The sequence below is a fragment of the Macaca nemestrina genome, chromosome 10 (genome assembly GCF_043159975.1).
Source record: "Macaca nemestrina isolate mMacNem1 chromosome 10, mMacNem.hap1, whole genome shotgun sequence".
Taxonomy (NCBI): Eukaryota; Metazoa; Chordata; class Mammalia; order Primates; family Cercopithecidae; genus Macaca; species Macaca nemestrina.
Window position 1 is genome coordinate 129,914,915 of NC_092134.1, and position 20,974 is coordinate 129,935,888.

The 20,974-nt window shown below is 46.6% G+C and overlaps 1 protein-coding gene across 3 annotated transcripts in view; it reads right to left on the reverse strand.

Annotated features, from left to right (window-relative positions):
- Positions 1-523: 523 nt before the first annotated feature.
- The window catches only part of LOC105464697 (BCL2 like 14), a 44,648-nt gene continuing 24,197 nt past the window's right edge, over positions 524-20,974 (reverse strand). For all 3 annotated transcript variants that reach the window (XM_071072196.1, XM_071072194.1, XM_071072195.1), the window contains 5 exons: positions 20,113-20,552; positions 12,808-12,981; positions 9,376-9,446; positions 4,982-5,248; positions 524-947 (listed from right to left, as the gene is read on the reverse strand). In XM_071072196.1, coding sequence (XP_070928297.1) covers positions 909-947; positions 4,982-5,248; positions 9,376-9,446; positions 12,808-12,981; positions 20,113-20,545 — 984 coding nt within the window. In that variant the 5' untranslated portion in view covers positions 20,546-20,552 and the 3' untranslated portion in view covers positions 524-908. The remainder of the gene's footprint in view (positions 948-4,981; positions 5,249-9,375; positions 9,447-12,807; positions 12,982-20,112; positions 20,553-20,974) is intronic.

The following is a 20,974-nucleotide window of genomic DNA, read 5'->3' on the forward strand; positions in this document are numbered from 1 at the left end:
CTCAATGTCAGGAAAACAATCAGGGACTGCGTTGACAGAAGAGGAAATTGGCAGCTTAGCTGAGAGCAGCACATATTAGAGACCATAAGTGAAGACATAACATTAAGTACCAAGAAATGTTCTAAGCACTTTATGTAAATTAACTCATTTGATGCTCAATCAGAAGACTTATTACTTACTAATCAGAAGACACTCTTTTGACAGTTGTCTTTCTATGTATTTATTTTACCTGCTACCAATCATTGCACTACCACAAAGAATGATGAAGTCCCAGGGACCTTGGGAAGAAGAGGTGTGGTCCCTGAGAAAAGGGTTGAGGGGGTGTTGAAGTAAAAATTTTGTACCAAATGGAAGTTTTTCAAAAAGGCACAGACAACAGTTATCTCTCCAAACAAATGGAAACTCTTAGCAGTAAACCTAAGAGTTTCTTTAGGCTGTGTTTACTAACGTGAAGAGCAACATCTTCCTAGGTATTAGGCCACCCCAAGTGTAGTTTAAAAATAAATAGTACTAGAAACGGAAGTGTAAACACATGCACAGTTTATCATTTCACCCCTGTGAGGTCAGCAGACATCTGTAACACACTTTCCCTACAGCAGCTAACAAAGGCAGGATGATGGTATCTGTTCTGAGTGTTTGGAACAACATCGCCACTTATCTTTATAGATTTCCTCAGGCACTCAATGGAGGGCCTGAAAAACATCAATGTCAAGGACTACGCTGCTACGTTCTATGAGCTGGAGACGAACAAGGCCTCTCTTGATGCCTCTCCAGTCACGGGAATAATGGTTTTGAAAACGTCAGTGCTCCCTCTGCCTTGTACATTGTAATCTCCTGTAGTCCATCTGAGGCCAGTGCACACAGGGCCACAGTAGGCGATGAGTATTCCTGACGACAAATCTGCTATTTCAGTCTACTTCTTCATGTGATATCCCAAGTATTTTTTCCTAGAGGGGGAAAAATAGATTCTTAAAATTCCAAGTCAGATTTACTGTCGAAGTGAAAACATATGGCTGCTAACTCTGCTCTATCCCAGGCACGACCCAAGGCTCAGGAGACCATGTTAGTTTGGGGGAGGGTTTGGAGAGGTGACTGGCATTCTTGGTATGCCTGCAAGGAAAACATCAGCCAAGGTCTTAACGTTACACACCCAGAGTTAACAGGCTGGATCTTTTCTTGAAGATGGGAGGGCTTCGAGGGTGTATTTAAAATTCAAAAAAAGTGGGTACTGAAAGGTCAATGACTATGGAGGTTACAACCCTCTCCTTTCAAAGTGCTACAGAATGGGTGAGGTGGCAGGACTGCAAGGTAACTATGTGAATGGTGCTCCACAGACAGAACAAAGAACCGAAGAGTAAATCAGAATCTCACAGTAGCTTGTTTGGCAGCCTTGTAGATAGAGTTGCTATTCATTCATTTGATCGATTCATTCACTGTTCTACAAGTTCTGGCTGAACATCTATGGTGTTAGGTAGAGGAATGGGAGCTATGGGAGATTAAAGGAGCCATCATAAAATACACAATCTCACTCTTACAGATTTGCAGTTTAGTTGGGAAGATGACATGTACTCCTATGAAATGTGGAATACTGAGATAGTTAGGAACCCTGAGCTTCCGGAAAGCTTGTGCATGGGACTAGATTTCTCTCCTCCCACACTACTACAAGGACAGCACAGATGGCCATTGAGACACTTGGTGCCAATGGAAATCCCAGGAGGCTTACTTCCCAGTGTCTTCCTTTTTTCCTGTTAAGGGACTCTGAGCACATGCCCCAATCCACATGTCCTTCACACTTCCATAGCTCATATCAGTTCATAAATATTCTTTATCAACATCCTTTATTTTTTTGGTACCCTTTGGAAAAATTAGTCATCCCCTCTCACATTATTTTTCTCCCCTCTCCTAATTTCCACTGACATGCTCCAAATTAAACTTAACTACGGCCAAGAGTTAAGATTAAGGTTTATGATAACTTGGATAAGAAATACATTTTGAATTGAAACTACAGATGTTAAAGAACTAGTGCCATCAAGTTCTGAAGCCTTTGGAAATCCGCTTTAGTATTCCTACGGAATAATTCATCTTTTTTTTTTTCTAATTGGAACTGTTTTTTTTCCTCCAGTACCAGCAGCCAAATTAAAAAAAAAAAAATGTATTCATCTCTCTTTCCTCTTTTTGATTACTAGAATTAGAACTGCTAGTTTTATAAAAGATTTATTGAAATATAATTGTGCTATAAAATTCACTAATTCAGTGAATTAGTATATTCACTTTTAGTATATTCACAGTTATGCAAACATCACCTCTGATTTTAGGACATTATCATCACTCCAAAAATAAACTTCACATCCATTAGCAATTATTCCCATTCTCTCACCCTCAGCTCCTGGCAACAAGTCTGCTTTCTGTATCTATACATTTGCCTATTTTGGACACTTCCTATACATGGAATCATACAGTATATGGCCTTTTTGCCTGACTTTTTTTCACTTAGCACAATGTTTTTAAGGTTCATCCATGTATCAATACTTGCTTTATTTTTATAGTGGAATAATATTCCATTGGGTGGCTATACTACATTTTCCTTATCCATTCATCATTCATCAGTTGATGGACATTTGGGTTGCTCCCACTCTTTGGCTAATAGAAGCTATGAACATTCATGTGCACATTTTTGTATGAAAATATGTTTTCAACTTTCTTGGGTATATATCCAGGAGTGGAATTGGTAACTTTATATTTAACATTTCTGGGAACTCCCAAGTGGTTTTCCAAAGGGACTGCACCATTTTACAATCCAACCAGCAACATAAACGGTTCCAATTTCTCCACATCTTCACCAACATCAATACTTTTCCTTTTCATTTTAGCCACCATAGTGGTTAGAGCTCAATGTTGCTTTGATTTGCATTTTCCTACTGTTGAAATGAAGATGTCAAACAAGCCTCTTTTCATGTGCTTTTAGCCATTTATATATATTCTTTGGAGAAATGTCTATTCAAATCCATTGCTCATTTGAAAATTGGGTTATTTGACATTTTATTGTTCAATTATAATAGTTCATTATATATTCTAGATATGTCTTTTATTAGAGATATTATTTGCAAGTATTTTTCCCCATTCCGTGGGTTTTTTTTTGTTTTGTTTTGTTTTCACATTCTTGGTGGTGGTGTTCTTGGAAGCACAAAACAAAATCCAGTGTATCTATTCTTTCTTTAGTTGCTTGTGCTTTTGGTGTAGAACCACTGCTTTTTATAGCATATTTATGGTATTTTAGCTACATTAGTGGATTAGATAGATTTTTGAGAGCTGGCCTGTGAACCCAATTGATAATTATAATTTCTCTGAGAAAATATATTAAGAGGACTAACAATGATTTTTTAAATGAATGCTTGAAACATAGTCAATTGGGAATTTGATCATCTTTTGTATATTATTAGGGTGCAAACATGAAGTGTTGGAGATTAGAGGCTGTGCAGCCTTTGAGCTGGAAGGGTCAGGAGAGACTCTGGGGCAGATGAGGGCTCGAGGAGGTTGTTGGGGTGGAGGAATCCTGGAAAGAAGAATAGGTAGAACTAAAACAATGTTGAGGAACCTGTCCTCCTTTTAGAATAAACTAAGGCAGCTTAACTTTAGAATACTTAAGAACAGCCTTGGTTGTTCAGATCAGCCACTTAGGGTTATCATACTTGGTGCAAAAGTGGAAAATAGAAAGGAACTCAATGTACAGAAACTGAAGACCATGGCAGGCGCTGAAGGCCATGGCGGGCGCTGAAGGCCATGGCGGCCGCTGAAGACCCTTGGGCAAGACCAGCTGCACTTTCCTTCTGTGAACAAGGAGACCAAGGCTATGTGGAGGTCCCAGGGTCACTCCAGCCATGCCTAGAGCCAACTCAATCCTCCTGCTGGCCCCTGGACCATTCTAGTGGAAAGCGAACTAAGGATAATGTGAGGTGAAGGTCTGTCCACCTAGGAATGCCTAGGCCTGTTGAGAGTTAAAGTTCTGGGGTAGCACATTTTGACACGGTGGACCTTATGTAGCCATTTGAACATGGCAGTTTTAAGGAGACCTGAGGAACTGGGGATGAGGGATGGGAGAGGGTTTGAGGCCTAGGGGAAAGAGGTCTGTTTTGACTGATATCAGGTAATTAAAAATGAAAGTTTAACTGTTGGCTTTTTATTTGGTATCAAAATGTCACCCTCAAAATGGCTGGGTCAAAGCAGCAATGACAAAATGTCGTGAACCCTGAGTCTCTGCATGAGGCTTAGTCCCTGCGACCTGTAAGTATCTGCAAGTGTGGAGAACTGTCTGCCTCCCCTTGTCTCCCTGCCAGACTTCTGTTGCCTGCAAAATTTGTGAAAACAGAAATTACATCTATCTAAACATTTCTTATCTCGGCATCTCCTCATTTCCTGTTCCATCTGACCAGTCCCTCTCCATCCACACATACCCTACATACCCTTGGAGAGCTCAGTAAATATTTATTGATGATGAAGATAATCACTAAAAATATGTTCCCATCAATGGGATCTGTCTCTTGCCACTCAAGTGTCCTAAACTCATGAGAACTGCTTCATAGATGTGTTCCCTTCATAAATAAAAAAAAAGAAAAATTCCATCCCATCCCATCTCTTCTGAGTTCTGAGAAAATTTGTTTTTTTTTTTTTTTTTTTTTTTTTGAGACGGAGTCTCACGCTGTTGCCCAGGCTGGAGTGCAGTGGCGCGATCTCGGCTCACTGCAAGCTCCGCCTCCCGGGTTCCCGCCATTCTCCTGCCTCAGCCTCCTGAGTAGCTGGGACTACAGGCGCCCGCCACCGCGCCCGGCTAATTTTTTGTATTTTTAGTAGAGACGGGGGTTTCACTGTGGTCTCGATCTCCTGACCTTGTGATCCGCCCGCCTCGGCCTCCCAAAGTGCTGGGATTACAGGCTTGAGCCACCGCGCCCGGCCGAAAATTTGTTTTTAAATACGATACGCTTACCCATCCACCGTGCTGCTGGATCCATGGTGAGAAGTTCTCTTTCAGGTACTTGGTGCCAAAGCCCAGCACCCTGTTCATCGGATGGTTGTCAACAGCTGTGAGCTTGGCCATGACGTCTATTGCAAGGGCAGCCTTAAAGCCCTGAGCTTTGACCTCTGATTCTCCCCTGGTGTCCACACCCATTAGGACCTGGTCTGTGATGGTCTTGAAAACAGAGTAGGACAGCCCATCCTGGAAGTGGCCCATCAAAGCCTTATCTTTCTTCAGCTGTGTACAAGAGAATAAGCACTCAGTACAGTAGCTTGGCTCCAGGAGGCAGACGGAAGTTCTTTCTTTAGCTCAAATGCAGGCCATCAAACCACCCCCTGGAAAACCCTGGATGCTGGTGTCAACCAAGGGAATGGGGATGAAGGCAGCGTCCTGCAGAACCAGAATGGGCATGTACCGCTCGGTGAATTCATTCCATCGGCACAAATATGTGTATGAAATGGAACAGTCAGTTCATCTGACATTCAACAGATATTTCCTGAGCACTTATAATGGGCAGCTAGTATGGATGACTGAGATGCAGGTCCTCACTCAAAGGGCTCAGTCTAGTGGGAATTACAAAACAATGCGATGTGCTTTGCTGGAGGTAGTGTAATGGACGGGATCTGAAGCTTAAGAATCACTATCTGGCTCAAACCCCTGGGTTCACCTCTTACTTAGCTATGCAATCTTGGGGAAATTAACCTCTCAGATTCAGTTTGTCATCTCTAAACTAGGATGGTGATACTATCGATACTATAAGGTAATTGTTTTCTTTCTTTCTTTTTTTTTTTTTTGAGACGGGGTTTCACTCCCATTGCCCAGGCTGGAGTGCAGTGGTGTGGTCTCGGCTCACTGCAACCTCTGCCTCCTGGGCTCAAGCGATTCTCCTGCCTCAGCCTCCCAAGTAGATAGGACTACAGGTGTATGCCACCACACCTGGCTAAGTTTTTTCTATTTTTTTTTGTAGAGATGGGGTTTCGCCATGTTGCCCACTCCTGGGCTTAAGCATTCCACCCACCTCAGCCTCCCAAAGTGTTGGGATTACATGCATGAGTCCCTGCACCCAGCCTTCATTTTCTTTTCTTTTCTTTTCTTTCTTTCTTTTTTTTTTTTCTGAGAGGGAGTCTCACTCTGTCGCCCAGGCTGGAGTGCGGAGGCGCGATCTTGGCTCACTGCAACCTCCGCCTCCCAGGTTCAAGCAATTCTTCTGTCTCAGCCTCCAAGTTGCTGGGACTACAGGCACACACCACCACACCCAGCTAATTTTTGTATTTTTAGTAGAGACAGGGTTTCACCATGTTGGTAAGGCTGGTCTTGAACTCCTAACCTTAGGTGATCCACGTGCCTCGGCCTCCCAAAGTGCTCGGATTACAGGCGTGGGCCACTGAGCCCATCCCCAGCCTTCATTTTCTTAAGAAACCTTTATTATTATTATTTTTTAGGGACAAGGTCTTCCTATATTGCCCAGGCTGGTCTCAAACTCCTGGCCTCAAGTGATCCTCCCACCCTGGCCTCCCCAGGAGCTGGGATTACAAGTGTGAGCCACTGTGCTTGGCCCTATACTATAGGGTAGTTGAACACTTTATAGTGCTGGACATAGAAGAGGTGCTCCGGAAATGCGAGTCATTTTTCAGGATGCTATGTGAGCATGGAGGTCAGGGAAGACTTCCTCGCGTGCATATGTTCACTTAAAAAAACTCCAATTCATTGATTTTTTTCCCATTATTCTACCCTATTGATTTTACCTCCTGGCCCTCCCTTGAACCTGGTATCTCTCTGCTTTACCTCCTTTGGGCTACCATGCCTTTAAAACAAAATCAATGCTGCCTCTTCTGCTTTTGAAAAATCAGGGCTCATATCAAAAAGCTATATATCATCTTCATTTAAAGCATTCTTGAAATGTCTGTTAATATGCCAGTTGTCATGTGAAAATGGAAATTTCTTAGTGAGCAGGGACAAAATATTTATTTGAAATTCCTCTAGTTCTGTCCTAGAGGAATGATAAGCCAAGTGGGTTTTCAACACATATTGTTTCTAAAAGGGATATCTGGGGGATGAGTCAGATGCGATTGGAAGATTTTGGCAGACCTGTCTTTTCCCTGAACCAAGCCCACTCCCACCATCCAGGCCCCGTCTGGGTTGTGACTCTGCAGCAGGCGTGGCCGGCCTCCTCCATAACAGGGGATGGACTCCTCTTCATCAGTTTTCCAATGGAGGAGGCCAGGCTCAAAACCCTAGCAGGCAGCCAAGTCGGGACTGTGCCAGAACAGTAAAAGAATCGAACGCCACAAAGACAGGGCTTCCGTCGGCACCTCCTCACCCCTCCCCTGCCTGTCCCTCTCGGGTGCACCTGGCTCTTTGGCCTTTCCTGGAGGCGTAGGATGGGCCTTTGGGCTGTGTGTGCCCTCGGGACCAGTGGGTCTGCAGATCCCCTGCAGCCTCACACATGGCATTCTGCAGTGGGAGCTTGGCACCCACAGCACAAGGTCACACCTACCGTGTGTCCCTAGCAGAGCTCCCTAGTGGGGAAGTGTGTAAAGGAAATAACAAGCAAGGCTTTGCCATTAACAATGTAAAATATCCGAACTCCTCAACAGAGAGCAGCAGGCAAAGGGAGGCTTTTGAAAGTGGTAATTTGTGGGGGTGAAAATGAAACCATCACTCTTCACAACCTGAGAGATGGCCTTCGTCCCACCTCCAGCACCCCCACTCCACCTTGCCCACCTCCCTGACCACTGACCGCAAGTCACGGCTTAGGGAAGCTGGGAAGGAGGCTGCCGTGAGAGCCACAGAAACTCCAGGTTGTAAAGAGCCCTTGAGGATGTCTAAAGGATCCCTCGGAGTTCTGTGCTGAACTGCTAACTGGTATTGGCACCTACTTGCAATTCTTCCTGTGACAGGAAGATCATTCCGTCACAAGGCACCCGTTGACTCTGATGGGCAGCCTGGAGTGCCCATTCTCCAGGAATGGAGGTTCGTTCTCACCATAAGTAGAAATCAATCACCCCATACTAGGCATAATTTCTGTATCCATGATACTAGCTCTGGAGAAATGCAGGGGTGCCCTTAAATCATGCATCCTGTTCTATCTCTTGCTTCCTCTGCACCCCTCTCTACCTTCTACTTGTGGCCCCAAAGCTCACACACCCCGTTCTCTTTTCTTTAACCTAATATCCCTGGTTTTCTCGCTGTTTCTCATTCTGTCCCATCTCCCAGGTGCTTCACCCTCTGGGTCACCAGTCTCTGGGCACACTTCTGACAAAGCTATAGAGACAGGAGCTGTTTCGTCTTCCTGCAGAACCTCCCATCCCCACCCCCGGGGTCTGACTCCCTCGCCACAGATTCTGGCAAAACAAGGATCTATGTCTGCAAGCCAGATGATTGACAGATCCTAGAGACTACCCAGTCGTCTGTGGGTTATGGACCCAGGAGGCACAGAGAAGCCCTTCTGACTCTGTTGAAGATTTGCTCACCAACTCTTTACCTGAAGGCAACTCTCGCCCATTCCTGAGTGGAAGGATGGGTCTCAACTTCCAAATGGCAGGAAATCCATACATTCCCCCAGTAACATTAGCACGCCTCCCTGGCTGAAATGCTAAGAGAGCCCTTAAACAGACAACAGTCCAGCAACTACAGGGGAAAAAGATTCCAGAACGTATTCCAGCTTTGGAGCAACCGTGGGATACAGATATCCAGGCTGCAAAGCAAACGCGAATCTAAACTTCAGTGAGGATCAGTTACATAGGGAACGACATTAATAATTCCATCCAGCAAATTTTAATTTACTGGTGTCTTTTCCTGCAATAACAAGCTCCTTGTTCAGTTTCCAAAAATTCCAAGGAGGCTCCAGAAGGTTTACTTATGTTTTCCAAAGTGACTCATTTTTGAGATTCTACCAGCATGAAGAATTTTGACTCCAAGGGAAATAAAATTTAGGACTAAGTAGAAACCAGGACTTGGAAAAGGAATAAGGTAGGCCAGGCACAGTGGCTCACGCTTGTAATCCCAGCACTTTGGGAGGCCGAGGCTGGTGTATCACCTGAGGTCAGGAGTTCGAGACCAACCAGGCCAATATGACGAAACCCTGTCTCTACTAAAAATACAAAAAATTAGCTGGGCGTGGTGGCGAGCATCTGTAGTCCCAGCTACTCGGGAGGCTGTGGCAGGAGAATCGCTTGAAACTGGGAGGTGGAGGTTGCAGTGAGCCAAGATTGTGCCACTGTACTCCAGCCTGGGTGACAGAGCGAGACTCCGTCTCAAAAAAAAAGAAAAGGAATAAGGTTGCAACCTGGAGTACAATTCCATCCTCGTGTACTAGTGCATGGGCACAGAAATCAATCACATCAGTTCAAGGTGTTCCATACCTTTCTTTCCAACTGATCCCCTGAATATTTCAGCAGCTCAACAATTTTGGCTATTATTTGTTCTTCTTCATCTGTCGGGGAAAATTCCAGTTATTTCTTTTAAGAGAAACAAAAAATAATCTTACATTTTTTCAGGGACCATGAATGCTTGTGGCTTGGTAAGGGCTAGAGGAAGAGGCATGCTCTTTTTTTTTTCTGAGACGGAGTTTCACTCTTGTTGCCTAAGCTGGAGTGTGATGGTGCGATCTTGCCTCACTGCAACCTCCACCTCCCAGGTTCAAGTGATTCTCATGCCTCAGTCTCCCAAGTAGCTGGGATTACAGGCATGTACCACCACGCCTTCTATTTTTAGTAGAAATCGGGTTTCACCATGTTAGCCAGGCTGGTCTCGAACTCCTGACCTCAGGTGATCCACCCACTTCGGCCTCCCAAAGTGCTGGAATTACAGGCATGAGCCACCGCGCCTGGCAAGAAGCATGCTAATTCTTACCAAGTAAATCTTACCTCGCCTCTTCTGCCCAGACACAAACCACACTAGGGATTTCTCCTGCAGCCCCTTCCTTTCCTTCTTTCCCCTTCTTCCTTTGCTCAGTCCCCCAGCTTTCACTGTGACATTCATCTCTATAGTTACCTTAAGCTTGTTGTTGAAGACATCGGTTTCACAGCACAGGATTCCGTCTATGAAGGTATTTAGGAGGAATATTCTTCTGGTTTTTGGATTTTTCCTCAGCAGATGGTGCTTTTATCTTATGGACACCATAAATCTCATATTTGATTATATTTCCCTCTTTGGGTTAGTTGCTAGAAAGTATAGAGCCAAATTTGTGGCCCGCATCTAAGAGAGTGGATTGTCTTGCTGGCCTACATTTTGGAAATTAACCTAATTCCCAAATCCGTCTTATTTTCCTGTGTTTGTTTTCTTTTTACAAAGATATCTTTCAAATTGATGGATTTTATTTGATTAAAATTTATTCTTTGTATGCTGGGTCTTGACAATAAGGTGGGATAAGTAAGTAAAATTAATAAATTCCCCCATGGCCAAGGCTAAAAGGGCAGATGGATAGGAACATGCCCACAGTTGGTGTATGGTGTGTGTTGGGGGGGACAGGGGCGGTGGAGTACATGAGTCTTGCTCTGTCACCCAGGCTGGAGTGCAGTGGCACGATCTTGGCTCACTGCAACCTCCACCTCCTGGGTTCAAGTGATTCTCCTGCCTCACCCTCCCAAGTAGCTGGGACTACAGGTGTGTGCCACCACGCCCGGCTAATTTTTTGTATTTTTAGTAGAGATGGGGTTTTGCTATGTTGGCCAGGCTGGTCTTGAACTTCTGGCCTCAAGAGATCCAACTGCCTCGGCCTCCCAAAGTGCTGGAATTACCCATGTAAGCCACCGCACCCAGGCTTGGCAAAATAAATCTTCTTCTTCTTCTACTTTTTTTTTTTTTTTTTGAGACAGAGTTTCACTCTTGTCACTCAGGCTGGAGTGCAGTGGTGTAATCTCAGCTCACTGCAACCTCCGCCTCCCAAGTTGAAGTGATTCTCCTGCCTCAGCCTCCCGAGTAGTTGGGATTACAGGCACCTGCCACTACGCCCAGCTAATTTTTTTGTATTTTTAGTAGAGACAGGGTTTCACCATGTTGGCCAGGCTGGTCTTGAACTCCTGACCTCAGGTGATCCACCTTCCTTGGCCTCCCAAAGTGCTGGGATTACAGGCATGAGCCACTGCGCCTGGCCAAAATAAAAGTTCTAAATTGAGTGAGACGTGTCTCAGACATACTGGGTTAACACTCTCTTAGGGAAAGTTGCTGGCTCAGCTGCCTGTATTTCTCCTGTGCACAGAGGATGAGGTCATCTTAGCTTTAGCTTGGTTTAGGGGTAGCATTCCGTCTCCCAGGTCCACATGGTATAGCAATAAAATGTGGACACTGTCTTTTTAGCTGACTCAGAGGCCTCCTCCTCTCCTCCAGCTCCTCACAGGGTCCCCTGGGTCTCTGTGGCAGCTGTGGCCCCTTTACTGTGGCTACTGCTCTGCATCAGGGGTTGGGAGACACCGATATCTTTGGAGGGAGAACCTTCACCTTGTTCTTTAGGGTGCTGCAAACCCAAGAGCCACCTTGGCCTTACTGTTAGAGGAGTTAAAAAGGAACTTTTTAGGCAGATAGCGAGGGTAAGGAAGTTCTCGGTAAGGTTTTCCTTTTAATGAAAAGCAGCCCCCAAATCATTTTCTTTTCTAACAAAGAGTAGCCTGTAAAATTGAGTTGCAGACATAGACAAGCAAGCTAGAAGCTTGCACAGTGAATGTTGGCAGCTGTGCCAATAGGAAAAGGCCACCTGGGACTAGGCATGTCCAACATGGCGGCCGCATTTTCCCTTTTCCTTTCCAACCACGTGTGCCTAGGGAGCAGATAACATGGCACCGGCCAGGTGGCAAGCCCATTTGCATAATAAGATTAGGGTGGGGTGGCCAGCTTCCCCCATGCTATGTAAACATCACACCTGGTTCAACTGATCTTTGGGCCCTGTGTAAATCAGACACCACCTCCTGAAACCTGTCTATAAAATCCGGTGCACTCTGTCACAGGCCGGAAGTCACGTTTGGGTTCCTCTCTCTGTTGCAGGAGAGAGAGCTGTTCTCCTTTCTCTTTGTTTTGCCTATTAAACCTCTGCCCCTAAACCCACTTCTTGTGTGTGTCCGTGTCCTTGATTCTCTTGGCATGAGACAACAAACCTCAGGTATTTATCCCAGACAATGAGGCTGCATCATCACAACCTCCACGGTAGTTTGTGGAGAGAGCCAGGAGCAAGAACTGCGGTGGGGGAATGCCGGGCAGAGCTTCTCTTCCAGTGGCACTTGGTCTTGCTCCCCTTCACTCTCCTCTCAGTGCCTCGAGTTACCACCAGCCTGATGGGATCTACAGTCTCACCTATTGCTATGGTTTGGGTGACAACTGACCCAGCCTTGTCACTACTTCTCAGTTCCGCTCCATGTCTTGCACCATAGCTGGTGCCTGACAACCCCCTGCTTTTTCACAAAGCCCAAAAGCAATGTCATAATATAAATCCCTGGCTTGACGCTCCAACTGTAGCTGGTGCAAATTGGCCCGGGGTCACTGGTAACATGATCAGATCTAACATTGCATTTCCCGCCACAGACAAGACTGAATGCGGGCTTTGTGTTTACTCCTCTCCCTCTGTAGGAGACTTTCCTTTCTGACTTAGCGAAGAGCTGGGCGTGTTGGTTCAACCTGCTGGGGCAGCCCCCTTGCCTTGGGCTGGTGTCTCAAGCTGGAGCTCATTGCCCACAGCCTGTGGCTGTCAAGCCCTCAGTCCAGGCAGCAGAGACTGTCAAGTTGCCAGGGCCGGGATGGATAAATACACAAATGCTCCTGCGCCCCTGCCTGGCAAACACTCCACCTGGGGAAGTAAAGCTTACCTTTCTTAGAACTTGAAGCTATAGGCAGGCGGTCTTTGAGCTGGGAGGAGCCACCCTGACGTACGATAGTCTCTTTGGACTTGAAGCCTCCTGCCTGGGTCTCTTGTGGTGGTGGCCACGAATAAACAATTTCAGCCACTCGGTTGGCAATGGAAACGACTTTGGGGTCCACAGCTGAAACAAGATAAAATCGTGCTGAGAGGCCCTTCCCAGAACTTCATCTGGCTCATTGGTATGCAAAGTTGCCCGGAATGAAAAGACCAGCCCAGAAGAGAAGGAAACTGCCTGGGAGTATGTGTGCTGGGGGAGGGTCGTTCTTCAGAAAGGACTGAAAGTTGCCTGGCTGAGGCCGGCATGTGGGAGGGGTGCACGCAGGAATGATTGTCACCTTGAAACAATTGGCCTGCTGCACACTCTTTTTGAAGTCTTGCAAAATTAGGGTCTCCTTTCCCCTTTGCAAGGGAAGAAACACAAAAAGGAGTGCTTAGCTCTTTACTTCAAGGCATGCTCATTATGCTTTTATTTTTATTCTTTTTTCTCGACACGCTTTATACCTCTAAGAGCCAGCCCCTACGTGCATAGGAGGACATTCAATAGTTTGACAAGCATCTGGGGGTTGGTCACTGAGGAAAGAAATATCCCTGCTCTCAGGGCAATGAGATTCATCATCCAAGTCCATTATCAAGTGAACCTACTTCCCATCGCTGGTACAGTCCTGCCTTTTCTCTCCCCTCCATGTCTACTGGAAAACATTCAATTAATGCTTATAGGTAAACAAGGATGCAGTCAGCACAACTTATGGCCTTCAATAATTTACAACCCGAGAAAAGAGTTACGTCATGTATTTGCACACAGGATTGTAGAATAAAGCACTTTGAGATAGGACGGTGAAATGGCATTGGCCCGTTGAATGTCGTAGCCTATAAAAGACCAGTTGCCTTTGCCCCTGAACGGGGACAAGGGGAGGTGGGGTGGGCAAATGGCACGGCTGAGTTGCTGGGTGCTAAAATTTTCACTGTTGATTTGTCACTAAGTTCTAACCTTTTATTTGTTTATTTACTTTTTTCCAGACAGAGTCTCACTGTCACCCAGGCTGGAGTGCAGTGGTGTGATCACAGCTCACTGCAGCTTGGACTTCTCAGGCTCAAGCGATTCTCCCATCTCAGCCTCCTGAGTAGCTGGGATGACAGGTGTGCATCACCCCATCTGGCTAATTTATTGAAATTCTTTTTCTGGAGATGGGGTCTCCCTATGTCACCCAGGTGGGTCTTGAATTCCTAAGCTCAAGCAATCCTCCCACGTCCTAGCTCCCAAAGTGCTAGGATTACAAGGATGAGCCACCACCACACCCAATCTAACTTCTAAACGTTTAAAAACTTGTACAATCTGTCTTGGATGCCGTGTGGAGCAGCTGGGTTTTACCATGTAACATTTGAAGAATAATACTAGGTAATTCACAGGACTTGAAGACAGTAATGGAGTGGCGTTTTGGACAGAAGGTTGGTGTGCTCAAACTCCTAGGGCACTCCTGGGCTTTGTACAGCCCAGTAGGTAAGAGAGGCAAGTAGAGGGCCTGGGAGGGACTGAGACACAAGAGAAACAGGTTTTGACATCATACGGAGCTGCCAAGGTGGCTCCTGATCCCTCTCCCTGGATTCCTCCACAGCTGAAGGCGTCAGTGTCCTCTCTTCAGCCCTCCAGCCATTCACGGAAAGGCCACAGAAGATAATGCTCTGTCCATGATGCCATCCTCTGGTGGACATCTGACTCCTAAAGCCATCTTTTTCATGGTTAGTCTACAGGGTTCAAAGACCGATAAGATGCGAATGACGGAGAGAAGAAAGGTCAAGAAGAAAAGGATCGATGTCTTTCCTCCTCATTTTAAGAACCAAGCAAAACAGACTTTCCACTTTGTCATCCCCTTATTGCAGCCCAGCCAGCCTCCGCTGGATCTCCGGCCCCCCATGGCCCCTGGCAAAGAAAGAAATGGCAAGAGGCTGGCTTCCAAAACCGAGGGAACCTTCCCTGGCCCGTGTCCTCAGGAGATGATGAAGGAAAGCAGGCCTCTGCTGCCTTTACAACCTTGTGCAGCTCATGTAGGGTGATCAGCAAGTGGTTCTACCACCGGAAAGCACCCTGTGCCCATCTTGCACATTAAGAAGGTCCATGAAGGGTCTCAAAGGCTCTGTCCCCTCGTCCCCTCATAAGGCAGGGCAGCCACAAGATCACCAACAGGTACAAAATTACCCAATCTGGCTAACTGTGTACAGGGTATTGATTATTTTTTTCTTCCAAGACAGAGTCTCACTCTGTTGCCCAGGCTGGAGTGCAGTGGCATGATCTCAGCTCACTGCAACCTCCGCCTTCTGGGTTCAAGCCATTCTCCCTTCCTCAGTCTCCTGAGTAGCTGGGATTACAGGCGCCTGCCACCACGCCCAGCTAATTTTTGTATTTTTTCAGTAGAGACAGGGTTTTGCCATGTTGGCCAGGCTGGTCTTGAACTCTTGACCTCAGGTGATTCTCCCGCCTCAGCCTCCCAAAGTGCTGGGATTACAGCAGGGTATTGATTTTCTATGGGTTTGTGGACATGGAGTGAGACATGTCCAGGAGAAACTATAAGCAAACATGTTCCCACAGATTCACTAGCTCTAGTTAAAATTCCCATCTTGGATATTTTCATTTTAAAACATGAAAAAGAAAAGATTCTATTCTTGTCAGACTTGGTCCTGTCTGACAGGCGAGGGAACATTGGATGGGGTGGGGAGAAGACAGAAAGGCTGTCTGTTCTTTGGAGTCTGTTTGGGGGTCATTGTGGGACCAGGAAGAACAGGCCAACGGGGTCAGAAGGTCCCATTTCGCCTGTGGTCTGAGGCATTTGTTTTAAAGAGAAAGGGCAGGGGTTTGGGGTGTGACTTCCTTATGGACTGTTCTTTCCCACTCAGTATCCACTTTCTTCTTCTTCCTTAGTAACAGACCCCTAAAATGTGAGGGGCAGCTGTGAACCCAGCTGAACAAACTATATTCCCCGGGCTCCCTTGCAGTAGGGAAGGGCCAATGAGATGTCAGAAGCTGGGAGCAGTTTCAAGAAAGCTCTCTAAAAGGGAACTGAGGCTGGGTGCAGTGGCTCACGCCTGTAATCCCAGGCTTTTGGGAGGCCAAGGCAAGGTCACCATTTCAGGCCAGGAGTTCGAGACCAGCCTGGGTAACACGGACCCCATCTTTACAAAAGATAAAATAATAATAATAATAATAATAATAAAACAAAAGGGAGCTGAATTACCTAGAAAGAAGGCACCCTTTGCCCTTCCTTTGCTTCCTTTTTATTCCTGCCTGAGATGTAGACATGATGGGTGAAGCCCCAACAGCCACCTTTAGAATATAAGGTGACTTTGAGGTGGAAGCCACTAGCTGAGAGATGGCAGAATTCCCAGGAATTCTTGTTTTCACCCCTGTCACCCAAGCTGGAGTGCAATAGTGCAGTCTCAGCTCACTGCAACCTCTGCCTCCCAGGCTCAAGTGATTCTCCTCCTTTAGCCTCTCGAGTAGCTGAGACTACAGGCGCAATTTTTGTATTTTTTTTTTAGAAAGACAGGATTTTGTCATGTTGCCCAGGCTGGTCTCAAACTGTTTGGCTCAAGCGATCCACCCACCTCAGACTACCAAAGGGCTGGGATTACAGGCATGAGCCACCTTGCCTGGCCATTCCCAGGAATTCTTAATAACTTTGTGAAGCTGTCATATCAGGCCTGAGCTGCCAAACTTTTGTCCTCTTGTAAGGGAGAGAAAAGCAAACCCGTATATTATTTAAGCCATGGGTATTTGGGTGTGCCATTGTATATTGCCGAACCTCACCTTAACTATGACGTTCCACATGAGCAAATCATAGCTATGGAGAAACAAAAGGTTCACAAGTAAAAGAGCCTGGGCTGGCAGTCTTTAAAACTAGTGTTGATGTCCATTTCTCTACATCCTGAGGCCTCTTCCTAACATAATTTGGTCTTGGGACATAATCTCACACTTCCCACGTAAGCCTGGTACTGAGGCCTGGCAGTGGCTGCACAAGGCTACATAGTGACCTTCAGTTAAAATAACCCAGGTGAGGTCGGGCGTGGTGGCTCACGCCTGTAATCCCAGCACTTTGGGAGGCTGAGGCGGGCAGATCATGAGGTCAGGAGATGGAGACCATCCTGGCTAACAGGTGAAACCCCATCTCTACTAAAAATACAAAAAATTAGCCAGGCGTGGTTGTTGGGAGCCTGTAGTCACAGCTACTCAGGAGGCTGAGGCAGGAGAATAGCGTGAACCTGGGAGGCGGAGCTTGCAGTGAGCCGATGTCGGGCCACCGCACTCCAGCCTGAGCGACAGAGCGAGGCTCCGTCTCAACAACAAACAAACAAAAATAAACAAAAAAGAACCCAGGAGAAATCCAATTTGTAAGGCCTGATTTGTATGTGGCAAAATAGAAATAGAATGTGAGGCTCTTTTGGATCACGCCCAGTGTAAAACCAACACAAGTATCACAAGTAAAAAACACGTAATTAACTGACTGAATGCAAAAGCGAGGAGAAAAGTGAGACGGGAAGATAAGCTGTACAGATGTGTTGAAAGCCTTCTTAGGAGGTCATCAGTTTTCATTTTGTATGGAGAACATTATTCAGCCATAGGTACTATTCAGCACATTAACACATCACCTGAGTGTTTCTGAATTTAATCTTTAATTCTCAATCTCACACAGAAGTTTTCTTTCCCTACTGAAAAAAGAAAGAAAAGCTTCTCTTGAAATTTTAGAAAATAAAAAAATGTCAAATGACACTCCAGTAAATACTGAAATACAGAATGCAGTTTATCTCAGGAAAAATCGGAAGCTGAAAGTCTGTAAAAGCTTTCTCTGTCTGCTGGCAAAGTCCACAGTACAGGCCAAGTAGAAAAGGCCATTTCGGTGCCTCCAAACTGTTCTTTGCCCCAGAGCCCAGATGCCACCCCCGGCAGAAGGAGCTGTGTCTGGGCGAGGGTGGCTGAGGGGTGGGGAGGCAGGTGTGGAGGGGAGCACCCCAGGGGGCCACTCCCTCTTGCTCTAGACCTGCCTTAGCTGGGCAGAGTTCAGAGAGCAGAGGCCTTGCTGTGAAAGTTAAACAAGTCCAGGGAAAGGCCTGGACTTCCAGTGAGTCCAGGCTCTGCTACTTCCTGGCTGTTTCCTTGGTAAGCCCGTTTTGTGGGACTCTCGTGTCCTCATCCTGTCTGTGCCATAAGGTTCCCCCAGATGACCTGACCATAACTCCCGCTGTTCTCAACATCTGAAACTCTAATGGGAAATGGGAGTTTCCTTGATCGTAGTGGATGATCTAAAGCTGCCTATGAGTGGGCTGATTCTCCAAGCAAGCCAGGACTGTCACATTTAAAAACTGAGACATTACTGCCACCTCTTGACTACGTATTGACAAGTTACCCAGGCCAATGAAACCCAGCAGGAGGGGGCCTTTCTTTTAAAATCTGAGTTTCGCAGTCGGCCCGGTGGCTCACACCTGTAATCCCAGCATTTTGGGAGGCCAAGGCGGGCAGATCACGTGGTCAGGAGTTCGAGACCAGCCTGACCAACATGGTGAAACCCTGTATCTACTGTCTCTACTAAAAATAGAAAAATTAGCCGGGCGTGGTGGCGCATGCCTGTAGTCCCAGCTACTCAGGAGGCTGAGGCAGGGGAATTGCTTGAATCTGGGAGGCGGAGGTTGCGGTGAGCCAAGATTGCACCACTGCGCTCCAGCCTGGGTGACAGAGCAAGACTCCATCTGAAAAAAAAAAAAAAAAAATCTGGGCTTCGGGCACTGGGCTTTGTTGAAGGAGAAGAAGATGCTTATGCCAAGGTATGCACAAGAAGGGCAACTGTCTTTTTTTTTTGAGACACAGTCTCATTACGTCACCCAGAGCCGGGGTGCAGTGATGTGATCTTGGCTCACTGCAGCCTTGACCTCCTGAGCTCAAGTGATCCTCCCACCTCAGCCTCCATAGTATCTGGGACAACAGGCATGTGCCACCATGCCTGGCTAATTTTTTTATTTTAATTTTTTATGGAGACAGGGCCTTGCTATGATGCCAGGCTGATCTCAAACTCTTCGCGTCAAGTGATCCTCCTGCCTTGGCTTCCCACAGTGCTGAGATTATAGACATGATGGGCTCTCACTCTGTCACCCAAGCAGGAGTGCAGTGGCACCATCTTGGCTCACTGCAACCTCTGCTTCCCAGGCTCAAGCCATCCTCCCACCTCAGCCTTCTGAGTAGCTGGGACCACAGGCTTGCACCACCGTGTGTGACTCATTTTTTCATATTTTTTGGTAGAGACAGGGTTTTGCCATGTTGCTAAGGCTGGTCTTGAACTCCTGAGCTCAAGTGATCCCTCCACCTTGGCCTCCCAAAGTGCTGGGATTACAGGTATGAGCCTCAGCGCCTGGTGAAAATGTTTCATTCAGTACAATTAATTTTGTCCAACCGAGGGAAGATTTTGTCAAAATGCTTCTCAGTTGTTTTTGTAGGATGGTTTGTACTTTGTCGGGAGTCCTTTTACTCTTGCTCTCTGATCTTCCCATCAACCATACGAGGTGGAGAGAGTGGGATACCCAATGTACAGATGGAAACACAGAGGCCCTGAGCGAATGAGTTGACTTAGGAAGAGCAGCGGCCCAGGCAGCCCAAGCAAGCCCCTGGTTAGGGCTCCTCCATTTTTTTTTTTTTTTTTTTTTGAGACAGAGTCTCACCCTGTAGCCCAGGCTGGAGTGCGGTGGTGCAATCTTGGCTCACTGCAACCTCCGCCTCCTAGGTTCAAGCAATTCTTTTGCCCCAGCCTCCTGAGTAGCTGGGAATACAAGCACGCGCCACCATGCCCGGCTAATTTTTTGTATCTTTAGTAGAGACGGGTTTTCACCATGTTGGTCAGGCTAGTCTCGAACTCCTGACCTCGTGATCTGCCCACCTCAACCTCCCAAAGTGCTGGGATTACAGGCGTGAGTCACTGTGCCTGGCCTCCTTCTTTTATATGAGTATCTAGTACAGAGGATTAGGAATTTGGGAGACAAGCTTATTTATAGACCGTGAAGAAAGAAAACCAGTCCCATCACCCTTAAGTTCCATCATTCTCCTTTTAGTCTTGAGAAAAGCAGGGCAATTAGGATTGAACACTAATAAGTTGGAAAGCTGAGATATAATGCATGCCCTCTCTAAAGCCACTTTACAAGATGAGAAGAGATGTACCACCCTGGACGCAAAGAAGGGAAAAACGAGGATGAGGGAGAGAAATAAATCCCAGATGCCTACCTTCATGCTCCAAGCACTGCTCCACGCTGGAAAGAGACCTGGACCACTGCTGGCTGTGCGAACCTTGGTATTCCAATGTCCTTTGACCCTGAGAAGAGATCTTGGCAGGCGAGCTCTGCGAATCTTCCTTCTCCACTACTCCAAAGAGTGCTTTCCAAGAAGACTTTTTCTTGCCAAGGTTGATGGCCTTCTCACTGGATTGGGAATTTCTGCAAGGCCATGACACCTGTGTCCATGACTCATTTGCTGACCAATTCCCCAGGCCCCTCTGCGACAAACTTCTTGTTCTCAGCAGCTTTGGCGAGAAGAGAGCGGGGGTGCTCTTGAAGACATGGTGTCTGGCGTAGTAGGCGAGGATTTTGAATTCTATGGTGTTTAGGTCATCATCATCTAGGGGGATTTCTTCCAGGTCACACGCACTGGTGCTACACATGTTGGGCCTGTAACAACAAAGTCCACACCATGTCCTTCTATGCAGGGCCATTTACTCTTTGCAGGTTAGGAGTGACGGGGTGAAAACTCAGTAAACATTTATTGAACGTCTATTGTGTTTGTGCTGGAGGGTAGAGAGGGAAAAGTCACAGTCTTACTGGGGTGGGAAGAGAGACAAGGCCATAGATAACTTCACACAAAGAAGATGAACTACCGGGTGTGGTGGCTCATGCCTGTAATCCCAACACTTTAGGAGGCCACGGCGGGTGAACCACGAGGTCAGGAGTTCAAGACCAGCCTGGCCTATACAGCGAAACCCCATCTCTACTAAAGATACAAAAATTAGCCAGGCATGGTGGCGCATGCCTATGGACCCAGCTACTTGGGAGGCTGAGGCAGAAGAATCGCTTGAACCTAGGAGTCGGGGGTT